Source organism: Nelumbo nucifera, chromosome 5 (genome assembly GCF_055504915.1).
Source record: "Nelumbo nucifera cultivar China Antique chromosome 5, China Antique-T2T, whole genome shotgun sequence".
NCBI lineage: Eukaryota > Viridiplantae > Streptophyta > Magnoliopsida > Proteales > Nelumbonaceae > Nelumbo > Nelumbo nucifera.
The window spans coordinates 85,150,067-85,166,616 of NC_142653.1; the positions used below are offsets into that span (position 1 = coordinate 85,150,067).

General features: G+C 40.5%; 1 protein-coding gene across 3 annotated transcripts in view; it reads right to left on the reverse strand.

Moving 5' to 3' along the window:
- Positions 1–16,550, reverse strand: part of LOC104612935 (retinal-binding protein) — a 152,800-nt gene that overhangs the window by 86,204 nt on the left and 50,046 nt on the right. For 2 of the 3 annotated variants that reach the window (XM_010280593.3, XM_088887374.1), the window contains exons 4-5: positions 11,095–11,251; positions 10,919–10,997 (exon numbers count right to left, since the gene is read on the reverse strand). In XM_010280593.3, the coding sequence (XP_010278895.1) occupies positions 10,919–10,997; positions 11,095–11,251 (236 nt within the window). Of the gene's footprint in view, positions 1–10,918; positions 10,998–11,094; positions 11,274–16,550 lie in introns of all 3 variants that reach the window. The other variant, XM_088887375.1, reaches the window with a different exon arrangement.

Below are 16,550 nucleotides of genomic sequence, written 5' to 3' on the forward strand. Positions count from 1 at the left end.
TCTTGTGTCATTATAAATCATATGCCTTCTTTCATCCTTGGTGGCAAGTCTCCTTCCTCTCTTGTTTTTCCCTCTATACCTTTGTTTTCTCTCCCCCCTCAGATTTTTGGTTGTGTATGTTTTTGTTATGGACGCCTTCCTCGGGAAGACGTACCATCGCCGCCGGCAGCAACAGGCCCCGGGCCCACCGCCAGCAGCAGCAAGGATTCAGTGATGCTCATCCTACCCAGTTCAGCAACAGCAGCCTTATCTAGATTAGATTAGCTCATTTTGCTTGTTCTTATCTTATTGTTCTTATCTCTTATCTTATCTTGTTAATAGCTTATCAGATTAGGATTAGCTTAGCTTATCTTATCTTGTTAGTAGCTTATCAGATTAGGATTAGCTTATTTTATCCTTAGCAAGATAAAACTGGAAGTCTCCCTATTCAGCAAGGAGACTCCCTTTGATTAGGACTCTTGTAATCTCCTATTTAAGGAGACCCCATTATTGAATGAGATATCAAATTATTCAGTTAAGAGTGAGTTAGGAGAAGTTGGTGATCTCTTGGACAAATCACCGAAGGTGCCAAGATAGGTTCATCACGAGCAGGAAGGAACAAGGGAAAACAGGAGGTTTTCCCCGTGGACCGACCCGTGATGAGATCCTATTCCCGGGCCCTCAACAGTTTTGTGCATCGTCTTGGTCTTTGGTTGGATATACTTGATTCTTGAGTGCTCATGTGTGTGTTTCTAGGACGCTCTCAAACTCAAAAGGGTTACAAATGTTATAGTCCTGCACTTTACAAGTAATTTGTTCTTCCTGATGTTTCATTCTTTGAGAATGTACCCATTTTCTCTATAGTAGAATCTTCCCCTTCTCCTATTCCTCTCTCTTGCCATTGCAGAGTCCTTGTAGGTTGTCACTATTAAGGAGGCTACACAACCACCAAATCATAGAGTGTACTCCAAGTGAACATAGAAACTGGTTGATCCAACTCAACCTTCTATTGTGCCTGTAGAGAAAATGGTTGACCAGCTTGTGGTCCCACCACCTGCTCATATGTTCTTTCTTGTCTACAGTACTGTTAGAATTTTTCTGTTGTTTCTAGTGACAGGGGCATTCCTGTCATTGTACCACTTAATGTTGAAGACTTAATTTAAATGACATTTGGGGCGGAAGACCAAGAGTGCCGAACCCTCACATTCTCTTCTTTTCTCTCTTCCTCTTCTCCTCTCCTCTTCTCTCTTCTTACTCTCTTCTCTTTTCTTCTCTCCTTTTTTTCTCTTCATTTCTGGTTTATTTCTCCTTACTTGACAGGCCTGAACCTTCTTGGTTTCAGACAACTTGGTATCAGAGCAGGCCTAAACCTGGCTTAGGCTCTCATGTAGGTGTTGACCATCCGACTACATGAGAGTGTTCTAGGGCTGGAAGCTTCAACTTGAGTCGCCTGGTTCTTGGAGGTCATTGGAGATTGAAGAAGGTGCCCAAGATTCAAATCTCTTGGAGAGTTGTCCAGTGACCAGGAAGAATTGGAGAAAACAGGTTGGTTTCTAGTTTAGAACTTAAATCAGAGATTGAGAGTGGAGCCCAGTAATTTCTGGGTTGTTTTTATTTTTCTGGACTGTTAAAGTGTCTGAAAATTCTTTGAAAATAGTACAGCTATTCGGCTGTTCTTTTAGACTGCTTCAGCCCAGAAATTTCTGGGTTGTTTTCATATTTTTTGGACTGTCAAGTGGCTGAAATATCTCTGGAATCAGTACTGCTGGTTGTTGTTTCTCTTGAACTGCTTTTGGGCACCTGTATGGACTGTTCTCTGGACTGTATTACTTTTTGACAGTGTGGTCTCATCTATTGCCCACCTTGTGTTTGTAAAAAGGCCTGTGCACCTATACGGACTGTTCTTTGCTTCCTTTGAGTATTGTTTGGTCAGTACCTGGAACTTCTGCTTAGAAAAGGGTTTTGAACAGTGCTGTACTCCTCATTCAGTGATTATTTTTGGTCCACTTCAGCATGGAAATGGCTGGAAATGAGAACAAACCAAATGGAGATGGACTTGTTGGAGCTGTAAACTCTACTGATAACAGTTCATTTCAGATTACTACAGTCAAGTTTGATGGAACAAACTATTTGGAATGGGCCCAATCAGCTGTGATGGCCATTGGAGGGAGGGGAAAACTAGGGTATGTGATGGGAGACACAGAGAAACCAGTACAGGAGGACCCTTCTCTTGCTAAACGGGTTCAAGAAAACTATTTGGTAATGACTTGGTTATGCAACTCTATGCAGCCCCATATCAATAGAAACTATCTTTGGGCAAAAACAGCTAAGGAGATTTGGGACAATATGAAGGAAACCTATTCTTAGCTCCTTAATGGTGCTAGAGCCTATGAACTGAAAATGAAGGTGAATAATCTTAAACAGGGGGAGAAACCTATGTCAGTCTATTTCTCCACCTTGAAATCATTGTGGTATGAGATTGATCACCTTGAGACTATTGAGTGGGAGAGCCAAAAGGATGCTGCTACATACAAGAAATTGGTTGAGAAAAATAGATTGCTTGAATTCCTGGCTGGGCTGAACTCTGACTATGACATTGTAAGACAGCATCTTCTCACTAGAGAGTGTGACTCTTTATCTCAAGCCTACTCTCTGGTACATAGTGAGGAGAGTAGAAGAAAAGTTATGTTGCAGATCCCATCTATGGAATCAGCTTTAACAGCTATAAAACCAAAGACTGGAGGTGATAAGGAGAGGGAGATAAAGAAGGATGGAAAGAGGGATGTGTTTTGTGACTACTATAAGAAGCCAAAACATACTAAGGACACTTGTTGGAAGCTTCATCCTCAGCTAATTCCAGAAAGACTTAGGAACAAGAAGGGAAATGCTAATGCAGCTATAACCACAGGAGTTTCATCTATAGTTGTGACCACAGGAGCTCCATCCATGGAATCAGCTTTAACAGCTATAAAACCAAAGACTGGAGGTGATAAGGAGAGGGAGATAAAGAAGGATGGAAAGAGGGATGTGTTTTGTGACTACTATAAGAAGCCAAAACATACTAAGGACACTTGTTGGAAGCTTCATCCTCAGCTAATTCCAGAAAGACTTAGGAACAAGAAGGGAAATGCTAATGCAGCTATAACCACAGGAGTTTCATCTATAGTTGTGATCACAGGAGCTCCATCCACTCCCAACACTAGATCTAGTTCTCTTGATGCATTGGTTGCTGTTAGGGCTGCTTTATCTCAACTGGAGAGTGGAGTTGATGGCTCTGGACAGTCTCATTCTACTTCCATCTCTGCTTTTGCTCAATCAAGTACAAGGGCCTCTGCCTATCATGCCTCTACCCCAGGTAACACTAGCCATTTTTGGATTATTGATTTAGGTGCATTTGATCATATGACCAGTTTATCTTCATTATTTCACACCTATTGCTTTTCCTCTAGGAGAGACAAAGTGTCTATTGCTGATTGCTCTCTTGTCCCTATTTCAGGCAAGGGAGACATCAATGTCTCTGATGCTATTTCCTTATCCCCAGTTCTGCATGTTCCTAAACTAAGCACTAATCTGCTTTCTGTCAGTAGTATCACTAAACACCAAAACTGTTCAGTAACCTTTTTCCTTGATCATTGTGTTTTCCAAGATCTGGCTACCAAGAAGGTGATTGGAACTGGCCGTGAGACGAATGGGATCTACTTGCTTGAACATCCACCTGGGAAGAGGAAAGAAGATAGGAAGTCTTTTGTGTCACAGCTTGTGAGTCAAATTATGCTTTGGCATAATCGAGTGGGTCATCTCTCTTTTGGGTCTTTAAGGAGTCTTTTTCCTAATTTGTTTGAGTCAATCCAAGTGTCTAGTCTGAAGTGTGAGTGTTGTGAATTGGCAAAGCATTGTAGATCAACTTATTCACAAAGTAATAAAAGTTCTGCTCTTTTTGAAATTGTGCATACTGATGTTTGGGGGCCTTATCATATTTTGGCTATAGGTGGGTACAAATACCTTCTATTGTTTGTTGATGACCACTCTCGTTTTCATGAGTTTACCTCATGCGCTCTCGGGATGAGGTTCCCACTTTGACCCGCATTTTTCATCAAATGATCCTGACTCATTTTGGGGTTAAAATAAAAAATCTCAGATCGGATAATGCCAAAGAATATTTTGCAAAACCCCTATCCTCTTATCTCCTTGAACATGGAGTGATTCATCAAAGCACTTGTCCTCATACACCTCAGCATAATGGTGTAGCTGAGAGGAAAAACAGACACATCCTTGAAGTTGCAAGAAGCATCATGCTGAATACTAATGTTCTTATTCATTTCTGGGGGGATGCCATTCTTACTGTTGTTTATCTCATTAACAGGATTCCTTCATGGGTCTTGGACATCAAAGCTCCTTTTAACTTGTTGTATCCTGATAAGGATCAGTTCTCTATTCTTCCAAAAACCTTTGGTTGCACTTGTTTTGTCCAAACCCTTGGGCCTACCCATTCAAAATTTGATCCCAAGGCTACCAAATGTATTTTCCTAGGGTATGCACAAAATCAAAAGGGGTATTGTTGCTATGACCCTGTCTCGAGAACCAGATTTGTATACATGGATGTCATCTTCTTTGAAGATGTCCCTTATTACCCTAGGGTTTCACCTCAAGGGGAGAGTGGTGAGCAAGGTGTGTTTGCTCGAGATGTTCCTTTGCCCATTCCTACAAGTGGAGAGGAGTGTATTGAAGGGAGTTGTCAATAGTGTAAAGAATTGAGAGTGTTTCACAGAAGATGGTGGTGGCAAGTTGGTTCTAGTAATGATCAGTCTAGGCCAGTTCCCATCTCTTATACAGCACCAGATTCAGGTATTGCTTCCTCCTTACCTCCTCCTCCTACTGATGACATACCCTCTTCCACTATTGTACCTCTGCCATCCTCAGATGACCTTGACCTTCTGATTGCAACGTAAGGGGAAACGTCAATGTACCTTATCCTCTGCCCATTGTATCTCTCTTTTCCTTTCCTATGATCACATTTCACCATCATATAAGTCATTTTTAGCCTCCATTGCTGCCATTCCCATTCCTAGAACAGTTCAAGATGTCCTTGAGTAGAAGTAATGAAGGTTGAGATGGATGCCCTTGTAAAGAATGATACTTGGGAACTGGTTGATCAACCAAGAGAGAAGAAGCTTGTTGGGTGTAGGTGATATTCACAGTGAAGTATAATGTTGATGGTACAGTTGAAAAGTATAAAGCTAGACTAGTGCTAAGGGATACACTCAAACTTATGGTTTTGATTACTTGGAGACCTTCGCACCAATTGCAAAAATGAATACCATCAGGGTTTTATTGTCTCCTGTTGCTAACTTCTCTTGGCCTCTATTTCAGATGGATGTTAAGAATGCATTTCTAAATGGTGACTTGCAGGAGGAGGTGTATATGGAGTTATCTCCTGGTTTCTATGGTGAGATTGGTAAGAAAGTTTGCAAGTTGAAGAAAGCTTTGTATGGTCTAAAACAATTTCCAAGGGCATGGTTTGATAGATTCAGACTTGCTTTGGAAAGATTTGGCTATATTCAATCCAAACCTAGCGACACTCTGTTCTTTAAAAAGAAAGAATCTACTTGGAATCTCCTAGCTGTGTATGTGGATGACAGGAAGTGATATTGATGAGATTAACCCTCTTAAGTAGCTGCTGAATCAAGAATTTGAAGTAAAGGACCTGGGTGAGTTGAGGTATTTCCTTAGGATAGAAGTGGTGAGGTCCAAGCATGGCATTTTTGTTTCCTAGAGGAAGTACGTTCTTGATCTCTTGGAAGAGACAGGAAAACTAGGAGCTAAGCCTGTTGATACTCCCCATTGAGCAAAATCATAAGATTAATGCAGAGGATGGTGAGCCTCTAGAAGATAAAGGTATGTATCAATGGCTTGTAGGAAGACTTCTCTACCTATGTCTGACTCACCCCGACACTTTGTATGCTGTAAGTGTTGTTAGTCAGTACATGCAGTCTCCCAAGACCTCACACCTCCTTGTTGTTGAGAGAATTTTAGCCTACTTGAAGAGGTGTCCAGGCCGAGGTATGCTTTTTAAAAATAGTGGCCATATGAAGATTGAAGTATACACTGATGCAGATTGGGCAGGTTGTATTGATGATAGGAGATCTACTTCTGGGTATTGTGTCTTTGTTGGAGGAAATTTAGTTTCATGGAGGAGCAAGAAGCAAAATGTTGTTGCTCGGTCCAATGCTGAAGCTGAATACAGGTTTATGGCTAATGGTGTTGCTGAAATATTATGGCTGAAGTGTTGAAATATTATGGTTGAAATCTCTCCTTACAGAATTGGGAATTGAGTTTGAAAGACCCTTAATGTTGTATTGTGATAATCAGGCGGCATCAACATTGCTCACAACCCAATACAGCATGATAGAACCAAACACATTGAAGTTGACAAACATTTCATCCGAGAGAAAGTTGCCTCTCAAGAAGTGTGCCTTCTGTATGTTGCCACTAATATGCAGCTTGCCGATGTCTTCACCAAGGCAATCAACAAAATCAAACTTGAGGCAGATTTAAGCAAGTTGGGAATGATCAATATATTTTCCCAACTTGAGGGGGAGTGTAGAGAAAATGGTAGACCAGCTTGTGGTCCCACCACCTGCTCATATGTTTTTTCTTGTCTACAGTACTGTTAGATTTTTTCTATTGTTTCTAGTGACAGGGGTATTCCTATCATTGTACCACTTAATATTGAAGACTTAGGGCCTGTTCGTTTGCTTTGAAGTCTGACATTTGAAAGTGCAATAATTACATTAAGAGGTATATTAGTATTGGTGTAATGTCAATAATTACATTAAGAGGTATATTGCTCTGAACTCTGAATGCAGAGAATGTTGTTCTTAACTCAGAATTCTGAATTCTGAAAATTATCAAATATCTATTTTGACCACATATATTAGAGTTTTTGTTTGTCTTTTTGGGGGTATTATTGGAAAACAAAAATATGTATGATTGCACTTTAAGAGATAAGAGATAAGAGGAAACGAACAACCATTTTTCTCTTAAAGTTAAAAGATTCCTCTTAAGAGATAAGAGTTAAGAGGAAACGAACAGGCCCTTAATTTAAATGACATTTGGGGCAGCAGACCAAGAGTGTCGAACCCTCGCATTCTCTTCTTTTTTCCTCTTCTCCTCTTCTCTTCTCTCTTCTCCTCTTTTCTTCTCTCCTTTTTTTCTCTTCATTTCTGGTTTATTTCTCCTTACTAGACAGGTCTTAACCTTCTTGATTTTAGACAATTGTGCCATCATCACCCTTATCATTAAAGGGTCCACCTGATCTAGACCTTCTAGTAAATGTACTTCTACCAACTCATTATGTTTCTTTTGCTCACTTGTCTCCTTCCTATTAGAAATTTGTTCACCTCTCTCCTTCCTATTAGAAAGTTGGGGCATCTAAAGTATTTCTTGGAAATTGAGATGACCAAATCAATGTGAGGGATTTCCCTTTCACAACGTAAGTATGCTCTTGATTTGTTGGAAGAAATGGGGTTACTAGGAGCTAAGCTAGTTAACATTCCTCTCGACTCAAATACTAAGACAACTGATAGTGAGGGGGAGCTATTGGATGAACCAAGAAGATATAGGCGATTGGTGGGTAAACTTATCTGTCCTACTATTACCAGACCTAATATATCATTTAATGTGGGAATATTGAGTCAATTTATGCAAAACCAAAGGACTAGCTATTGGGAAGGTATTATCAAGGTGTAACAAATAAGAAGTCTACCATAGGTTACTAGAAGCAGGGCTGAAGCTGAATATGAAGGGATGGAATATCCATCACATGGACGCCCAAGTCTTGCGGAATGGACTGGGCGAATTTCAAAAAAGTTTCTCCCATCTTTGTAGGGAATTGAATTCCCTATTTTAGAAAACATATTTTCAATGATCAATCTTGAACCATGAACCAAATCAGATCTGAACCAAAAGGAGTAGGAAGGAGGATGCACCTGATACGGAGAAACAGTATCTCCCAATGGAGGTGTTCACGCCTAAGGAAGGATCCAAAATCTGCTCCCACTGAAGATGGCGCAGTGCAGGATGGAGCAGAATCAGCAATGTTCTTCCAAAAGAACTTGACCCTTCGCAAGAATCAACTGGATGGCTTGTGAGTACAACTCCAACCAATCTTTTCCCAAAAGATTGGAATCAAGATCAGATCTTGATTTCTGCCAAGAACTGGAGATCGAACTGAAGGTGATGGCGGCGACAGGAAGGAGGCGGCAAGAGAGAATTCGCAGGGTGCAGAAATCTCTCTTCTTGTGATTTTTAGCTCTGAAGAGAGTTGAACATCAATCACTAACAGTTGCCGCCCCTTTCTCCTTTCATAATCTTAAAGGGATCAGCTCCTAATCCCATTAGGAATTGCTATTCCAAATCATATTTGGATTAGAAGTCCCTTTAAGTGATAAGGGATAACCCTTATCTTATCTGCAGATTAGATAAGCTATCTCCTAATCTAATTAGGAGGCTTCCAGATCTAAATCTCATTTAGATCTTGGAATCTCTAAGTGGATAGGGTGTAGGCCCAATCCTATCAGCTGATCCATATCAGAATTCGCCCCTTTTAATTGACTGATCAAATCAGCCCAGTTCGAAATGGGCTTAAGGCCCATTTAAGGTTATGTACTCACTTAGCCTTCCAAATTGCTGCCCAATTGGGCTTCCTTGTATGGCGTGAGACCCAAACATTGATCTACACATCCGTCACATGGGTTCAGCACAGCCTTTGTTACAAGGCCCGGCCGAATACATTGTTATGGACAGTGCACCCCCTGAAACCCATCTTATGGGCTCTATGGGCCCAACACTTACCCTAAGTGGTCTCTGGGCCAAGCCACCTTGTAACACACAGGGACTGTGGGCAGATGTAAGATTAGCCCATCAGGTATTATCCTCAATGGTCTTACACTTAACCTCTCAGCCCATAATGATCAAACACTGCCCGACAAGGGAGGACCTCTCGCTCGACTACAAGGAACAGTGTTGCACTCTCTGCTTACATGGATCCCGGGAATTAAAACCTTTTGCAAATCATTTCGAAACCATAATATATATATCTTTATATAAATATATTTTGCAAAACAAAATCTCAACAATTGAAATCGGCTGCCGGCAGTCTTGGTTTCCTTCAGAGAGAGTGCATCCCTGATCATTACCTTTGTCCGACAAAGGGGTTGATCCTGTCACTATGATCACCCACTCAGATGAATTCTCGGACTGTCCCAACATACCCAGGTTTTGACCCCCACTAAGGATCTCACTGATTGGAACATCAAAGACAGCCCAATCCGACATCTAGTGTAGTATCATAATCGAGTCTAGGGGTTAGGTGTAACTTACCAGTTTTGCCCATCTATCTCCAAGGTCCAGGGCAATACTGGAAATCTGGTCTGGTTCAAAGGTTCTATTAATCCTACACTGCATGTGCTTCGGGTCTCACCCTGGTAGCTGAGACAAACCACTCCAACAGTTGGCCGCACACTAGTGTCAGCCTTGCCAGGATAAATCTCCCCAGACTTACCCAATGGCTGTGAACATTCTAAACTAACACAAGTCTCATTAAGTGTCCAGTTTAAGGGTATTACACAGAAACACACCACAGGAACATGAATCAAATGTTTACTTTATTCATTTACAATAAATTCATAATGTACATAATTATGATTGAAGCTAAGGGCATACAATTGTCTAACAGAATACAGAACCATGACTCGTACCACTTGTAATTTATTTAATTTGGTTGAAGCACCCATTATAGGAGATTAAAGTAGGTGTCTTTAGACTCTCTACACCAATAAGTTTATTCTCACTTATTCTATGACAACTAAGCTGCAATTCACATTTCTTCTAATTTTGTATTCCATGAAAGAACCAAGCACATAAAAGTAGACTGTCACTTCGTGAAAGAAAAGGTCACAAGTGAAGTTGTCAATTCTTATGTGAGGTGATTAAATGTCATGAAGCTCCAGCTTGAGGGGGACTGTTAGAAGCTATATAATTTGTTATATGTAGTGGAAACAGGGCATAAGCAAGGTTTAAAATGTCAGTGTCGGTGGAAATGTCGGTCATCCAAATATAAGAAACATGTCAGAAATATCGGAAATATTGTAAAAAATGTAAAATATGGAATGATATTTTGTGAAATGATAAAAGAAGCATAGGCACACCCTTTTAAATCATTATCTTGTTCCAAATCATTAAACAGAGCTAAGAAACCAAGGTTATAGACGAAAGAAGATGTTCTGAAATTGCCCTATAAACTTTAAGATTTAGAGCTTCACGATAGAATGAGTTAAAGCAAAATTTAAACTCATAGAAAATGTAAAAAGTTGTAATAGATCAACCAAAGTGGTAAAATTGTAAAAATGTAAAATACTATCACTTGTACTACACATAGAAAATGTAAAAAGTTGAAATGAATATTGAGCTAGCTCAAAGTGGTAAACATGTAAGTTAGGCAGGAAATGACATTTACTCCACATACTTACAATATTGTCACCAACTTATGTTATAATACTATCACTTGTATTACACATAGTGCTGGTAGTGTTCACTAGGAAATGTGTTGATTCTAGTAAAATTTCATGTCACTACCCATGGAAGTGGAAATAGAAATATTAGGGAAATTAGGGACATTAAACCATGATTTATTTGCATAAGTGTCTTTTTCTATTCCTACATGGAAGAGCTTTATGATGACATAGAGCTCTATATGTAGTGGCTGTGCATAAGAAACAAAGAAGCCTATTAAATGCAACTTGAATGGTACAGCAAAAAGAATAAAAGCAAAATGGAAAAAGGACCAACACAGATTACATGTCATATAGGAATATAGGATAGCAAAGTGATGTCCCCAAGAAAATAAAGATTTAAATACAAGCAAGTAATGAACATATACCTGTGGTACTCCTATCAAGTACTTCACCAGTGCCTTGTAGACACCTGTTGCAGATCCAAGCTGGGCTAACTGTTGTCGTCTGGAAGTGAAATCATGCATTAGAAATCAAATTTTCCATTTTGTCATCCTATTCAGAGATTTCTCCATTAATGATAACTGAAAACAAGTAGTCAAACCTCTCCATTTGTTGTTTCCATAACAGAGCATATCGATCATGTAAACTTCCTCCAGAATTAATTAAAGCATTGACCTCAGCTTGTTTATTTCTCTCTGAACGCTCTTTTTGCTGTCTGATTATTGTACCACGAAAATCTTGAGGCATGTAAGTCATAACTGCAAATATTTCACAGATTCCCTGGTCAATCGTCAAGAGAATATCTCAGCACTTGCCTTAAGCACTAAGCACCCTAAAGAAGCTGTAATATATTAGAAATTTAGTCGCTACCTGAAAATAACTAAAACAATGAAAGTCAAAAGTGTTGGATGTTCTGTAATGGCAACAAATGCATTTTTAATATATGATATACTATTTTCATTATAAAGAATGGTTGTTTAGGAAGTATACACACAAAAACAATGTAAAGCAAAAGGAGTACCAAATGTGGAAATATATAGTGGCTTTTTGTATATTCTCAAGCCTGTTCATGGGCCGGGTAGCCCGACAGCCCAGCCCGACCCGATATTTTTCAGGCTTGGACAAAATTTCAGGGATGTGGGCTCGGGCTCGGTCTTTAAATACCGGGCCCGACTATTTTTCGGGCTGGGCTCGGGCTTTCTCAAATAAGCCCACCCCGATACTATTACATATAATAGAAATATACATTATTTATATATAATAAATATATAATATGTATTTATTAAATTACACCATAAATAGAACATTTTATGAGCAGATTGGGCTTGGGCTTGGGCTTGGGCCTGGACATTTTTTGTTAATAAAGAGGCAAAACCCGGACCAAACCCGAACCCAGCCCGGCCCGGCCCGTGAACAGGTCTAATATTCTCAATGTACAGTGTCTTATTGTACATGGGTGCTGGTTTTGATTAATGAAATTATACTATACCATTCCTCAAAAAGGAAGGCACAAAACGACAAAAAGGGGGAAGAGGGAGAAGTGGCACCTAAAGAGAGACAGGAGGAGGAATTAGAGAGAATATGGGAGAGGATCTGCACATTGTTGGAGGAGTATAAAGAGGAGGAGGAATTAGATCAAAGGGAGAGAGCAGTAAATTCTCAAGAGAAGGACTACTACAGAAGCTCCAACTTGGGGGGAGAGGTGGCTGAAGCTAGTGCATTAACTAGGAATGTGAGAGGTTTGGAAAGTGAAAGAAAGAGAAGGGCAATTAAAGACTTACTAAGAAGAGCGAAACTGGACATAGCGTTGATACAGGAAACCAAGTTGGCAGAATTGGATAGAAGATGGATTAGAAGTGTATGGAGATCAAGAGGAGTTTGTTGGACTTCGGCTCCTCCTTAGGGAGCCTCTGGAGGTCTAGTAACCTTATGGAGGGAGGATGTTGTAGAATCAGTGGAGGAGAGAATAGGAAGATTTTCTATGTCTTTAAAGGTCAGGAATGTGGGGGATGGCTTCACCTAGGTTCTAACCAATGTCTATGGGCCAAACACTTATAGAGAGAGGAATGAGATGTGGGAAGAATTATATGGCATACGAGGTCTATGGGAGGGTCCTTGGTGTCTTGGGGGGGATTTCAATGTAATTAGGTTTTGTAAGGAATCTAACAACTGTTAGATAGTGTATGCCCTTAGCTCCAATCAGAATGATGTACATTATGACATTTAATGTGTTGGTTCGGCTGTTTTTTAGTGTTTATGTTAGTCATATCTGTGTCTTAAGTTCTTAGTTATTGGGCCTAAACTTGTTTAATGTTTTATTTGTTTTATTTGTTTAGGTGTCCCATCACTAATCAGGGGCATTCTAGTCCATTCATGTAATATTATTTTATAATCATCTATATAAGATTGTAGGGCCGGCTGAAAAGTTTATGCCGCCTTTCTCAAATCTTCTTCTCTTCTTCTTCTTCTTCTTCTTCTTCTTCTTCTTCTTCTTCTTCTTCTTCTTCTTCTTCTTCGACTGCTGTATTCCAGCAAACATGGTATCAGAGCACTAATCCATCTGTCCGATTACAGCCGCCACTTTTTCTGCTCATCCCTATTCCTTTCTTTCTCCTCTCTCTCTCTCCTATCTTGGTCGCTGTGAAGAAACCCTAGGGCAGACCATAGAACACAGTATCTAGGGTTTCCCTTGGCTGTAGGGCCCAAGGGGAGTTTGTTCCAGCAATCGATGCCCTACTAGACACCTTGCAGCAGATAGTAGCCATTCGGCTGCTAAGAGAGATCTGTGTGGAACAGATCTAGGTGGAAGGACTGACTTCGAAAGTCCTAGTACAGATCGTACGGGTGATCACAGTCTACTACAGCAGAAGTCAAAGCCCAGTCTAGTCCAGAAGAGTTCAGCACAGTACAGAGGTGGATTGTCCTTGGTTTCAGACCTGTTACAAGGGGTTCTCAGACCTGCAACAGCTTCGGTAAGACTAGGGTACTCTCCTACATAGAAAGGTTACAAGTGTTATGATCCTGTCACCAAGAAGAAATACGTCACAAAAGATGTGGTATTTTTTGAGTCTCACTCCTATTTTCATTCTTCCCATAATCCTCTTCAGGGTGAGACTAGTGGGATGGAAGAGGATTTTTCTTCCCCCTCCTTTTTTGTGCCTCTTTTTGCCTCGGGCCTTCCATCTTCTCCTCCTGATTCTCCTAGTTGTAGCATCTCGGGTGAACATAGTGAGGCTCCCATTGCACTTGTTACCGCTCTTGATGTTGCAGATGTTACTGAGGACACCAGTAAGCAACAGAAAGATATAAGAATCACCTACAACAGAAGGAAAAAAGACCCTCTAACTCATGGCAGCAATCAATCGGACTCGGATCAATATGCTTCAGCAACTCCAGGTAATCCTATCACTCGTACTTCTGATTTGGATCTCCCCATTGCTCTTCGTAAGTCTACCCGTTCTTGTACTATCCGACACCCCATTGCTGAATTTGTTTCTTACTCACGTTTATCTCCTCGTTATTATTCCTTTGTGTCTGCTCTCTCCTCTGTGCATGTTCCCACTAGGTACTCAGAGGTAGTGTCTGATCCAAGATGGAAAGAGGCTATGTATGATGAAATGAAAGCCTTAATGAAAGCAAGGACTTGGGAATTAGTGGATCTACCAGAAGGGAAGAACACTGTGGGATGCAAGTGGGTGTTCACTGTAAAGCATAGGGAGGACGGGTCCATTGAAAGATACAAGGCCAGACTTATGGCAAAGGGGTTTACTCAAAAGGAAGGGATTGACTACAAAGAGACATTTGCTCCAGTCGCAAAGCTCAACACAATCCGGGTGTTATTGTCATTAGCTGCAAATTTCTCATGGGTGCTACATCAGTTGGATGTGAAAAACGCTTTTCTAAATGGTGATCTACGTGAAGAGGTATTCATGGATCCTCCACCAGGTTATGGCTTTGATGGGAAAGTATGTAAACTGAGGAAAGCTTTATATGGCCTTAAACAGTCTCCTCGGGCTTGGTTTGAGAGACTTTGTGGGGCCATGAAGAGAGTGGGATACACTCAAAGTGGTGCAGATCATACTTTGTTCATAAGGAAATAGAATAGCTGACTTACGGTACTAATCGTCTATGTGGATGATGTGGTGATTACAGGGGATGATCTAGAAGAGATAAAAATATTAAAGGAGTTCTTGGCTTCTGAGTTTGAGATCAAAGACTTGGGCCATCTGAGATACTTCCTTGGAATTGAAGTTGCTGGGTCACAAGAGGGCATTTATATATGTCAGTGGAAGTATGTCCTTGACCTTCTAGGGGAGACAGGTATGATAGGGTGTAGACCTGCAGATACTCCAATAGAACAGAACCATGGTCTACAGGAATCTGTTGGAGAGGACTACCTTGATAGAGAAAGATACCAAAAACTGGTAGGGAAGTTGATATATTTGTCTCTCACTCGACCAGATATTGCTTATGTTGTACATGTTGTCAGCCAGTTCATGCACTCTCCAAAGATTCCTCATATGAGAGCAGTGGAAAGAATTCTTAGGTACTTAAAGACTTGCCCAGGAAAAGGAGTTATGTTCAAAAAACACAATAAAATTGAAATTGAAGCATACACTGATGCAAATTGGGTTGGCTCTGTTGGAGACAGGAAGTCTACTTCTGGGTATTGCACGTTTGTTGGAGGAAATCTGGTTACATGGCGAAGTAAAAAGCAGAATGTGGTTGCTAGATCAAGTGCAAAGGCTGAATATCGAGCTATAGCTCATGGTGTTGCTGAACTACTGTGGCTTAGGACCCTTCTTGGTGAGCTTGGGATAGAGGTCGAGTGTCCTCTCAGGCTGTACTGTGACAACAAGGCTGCCATCAACATTGCAAATAACCCAGTGCAACATGATAGGACGAAGCACATTGAGATTGACCGACACTTCGTTAGAGAGAGAATTGTCTCAGGAGAACTCTGCATTCCTTATACTCCTTCCGAGATGCAAATTGCAGATGTATTAACTAAACGACTAGCTTCAACGAAGTTCTAATACTTACTTGGCAAGCTAAACATGACTGACATCCATGCTTAGCTTGAGGGGGAGTGTTGGTTCGGCTGTTTTTTAGTGTTTATGTTAGTCATATTTGTGTCTTAAGTTCTTAGTTATTGGGCCTAAACTTGTTTAATATTTTATTTGTTTTATTTGTCTAGGTGTCCCATCACTAATCAGAGGCATTCTAGTCCATTCAAGTAATATTATTTTATAATCATCTATATAAGATTGTAGAGCCGGATGAAAAGTTTATGCCGCCTTTCTCAAATCTTCTTCTCTTCTTCTTCTTCGGCTGTTGTATTCTAGCAAACATAATGTAAATGAATAAAGTACATATTTGATTCATGTTATTACGGTGTGTTTCTGTGTAATACCCTTAAACTGGACACATATGAGACTCATGTTAGTTTAGAATCTTCATAGCCGTTGGATAGATTTGGGGAGATTTATCTTGCCAAGGCCGACACTGATGTGCCACCAAGTTGGTCGGGGTGGCTTGTCTCAGCTGCCAGGGTGAGACCTGAGGTACATGCAGTGTGGGTTTTCTGGAAACCCTGAACCGGACCTGAATTCTAGTATTGCCCTGGACCTTGGAGATAGATGGGCAAAACTGGAATGTTACACCTGACCCCTAAACTCGATTATGATACTACACTAGGTGTTGGATTGGGTTGTCTTTGATATGCCAATCAGTGAGATCCTTAGAGGGGGTCAAAACCTAGGTATGTTGGGACAGTCCAAGAATTCATCTGAGTGGGTGATCATAGTGATAGGATCAGCCCCTTTGTCGAACAAAGTGAATGATCGGGGATGCACTCTCTGATGGAAACCAAAATTGCCGGCAATCGATTTCAACCATTGAAATTCGTTTTGCAAAATATATTTATATAGAGATATACATATATATATTATGGTTTCAAAATGTTTGCAAAAGGTTTTAATTCCCGGGATCCATGTGAGTAGAGAGTGCAGCACTGTTCCTTACAACCGAGGGAAAGGTCTTCTCTTGTCGGGCAGT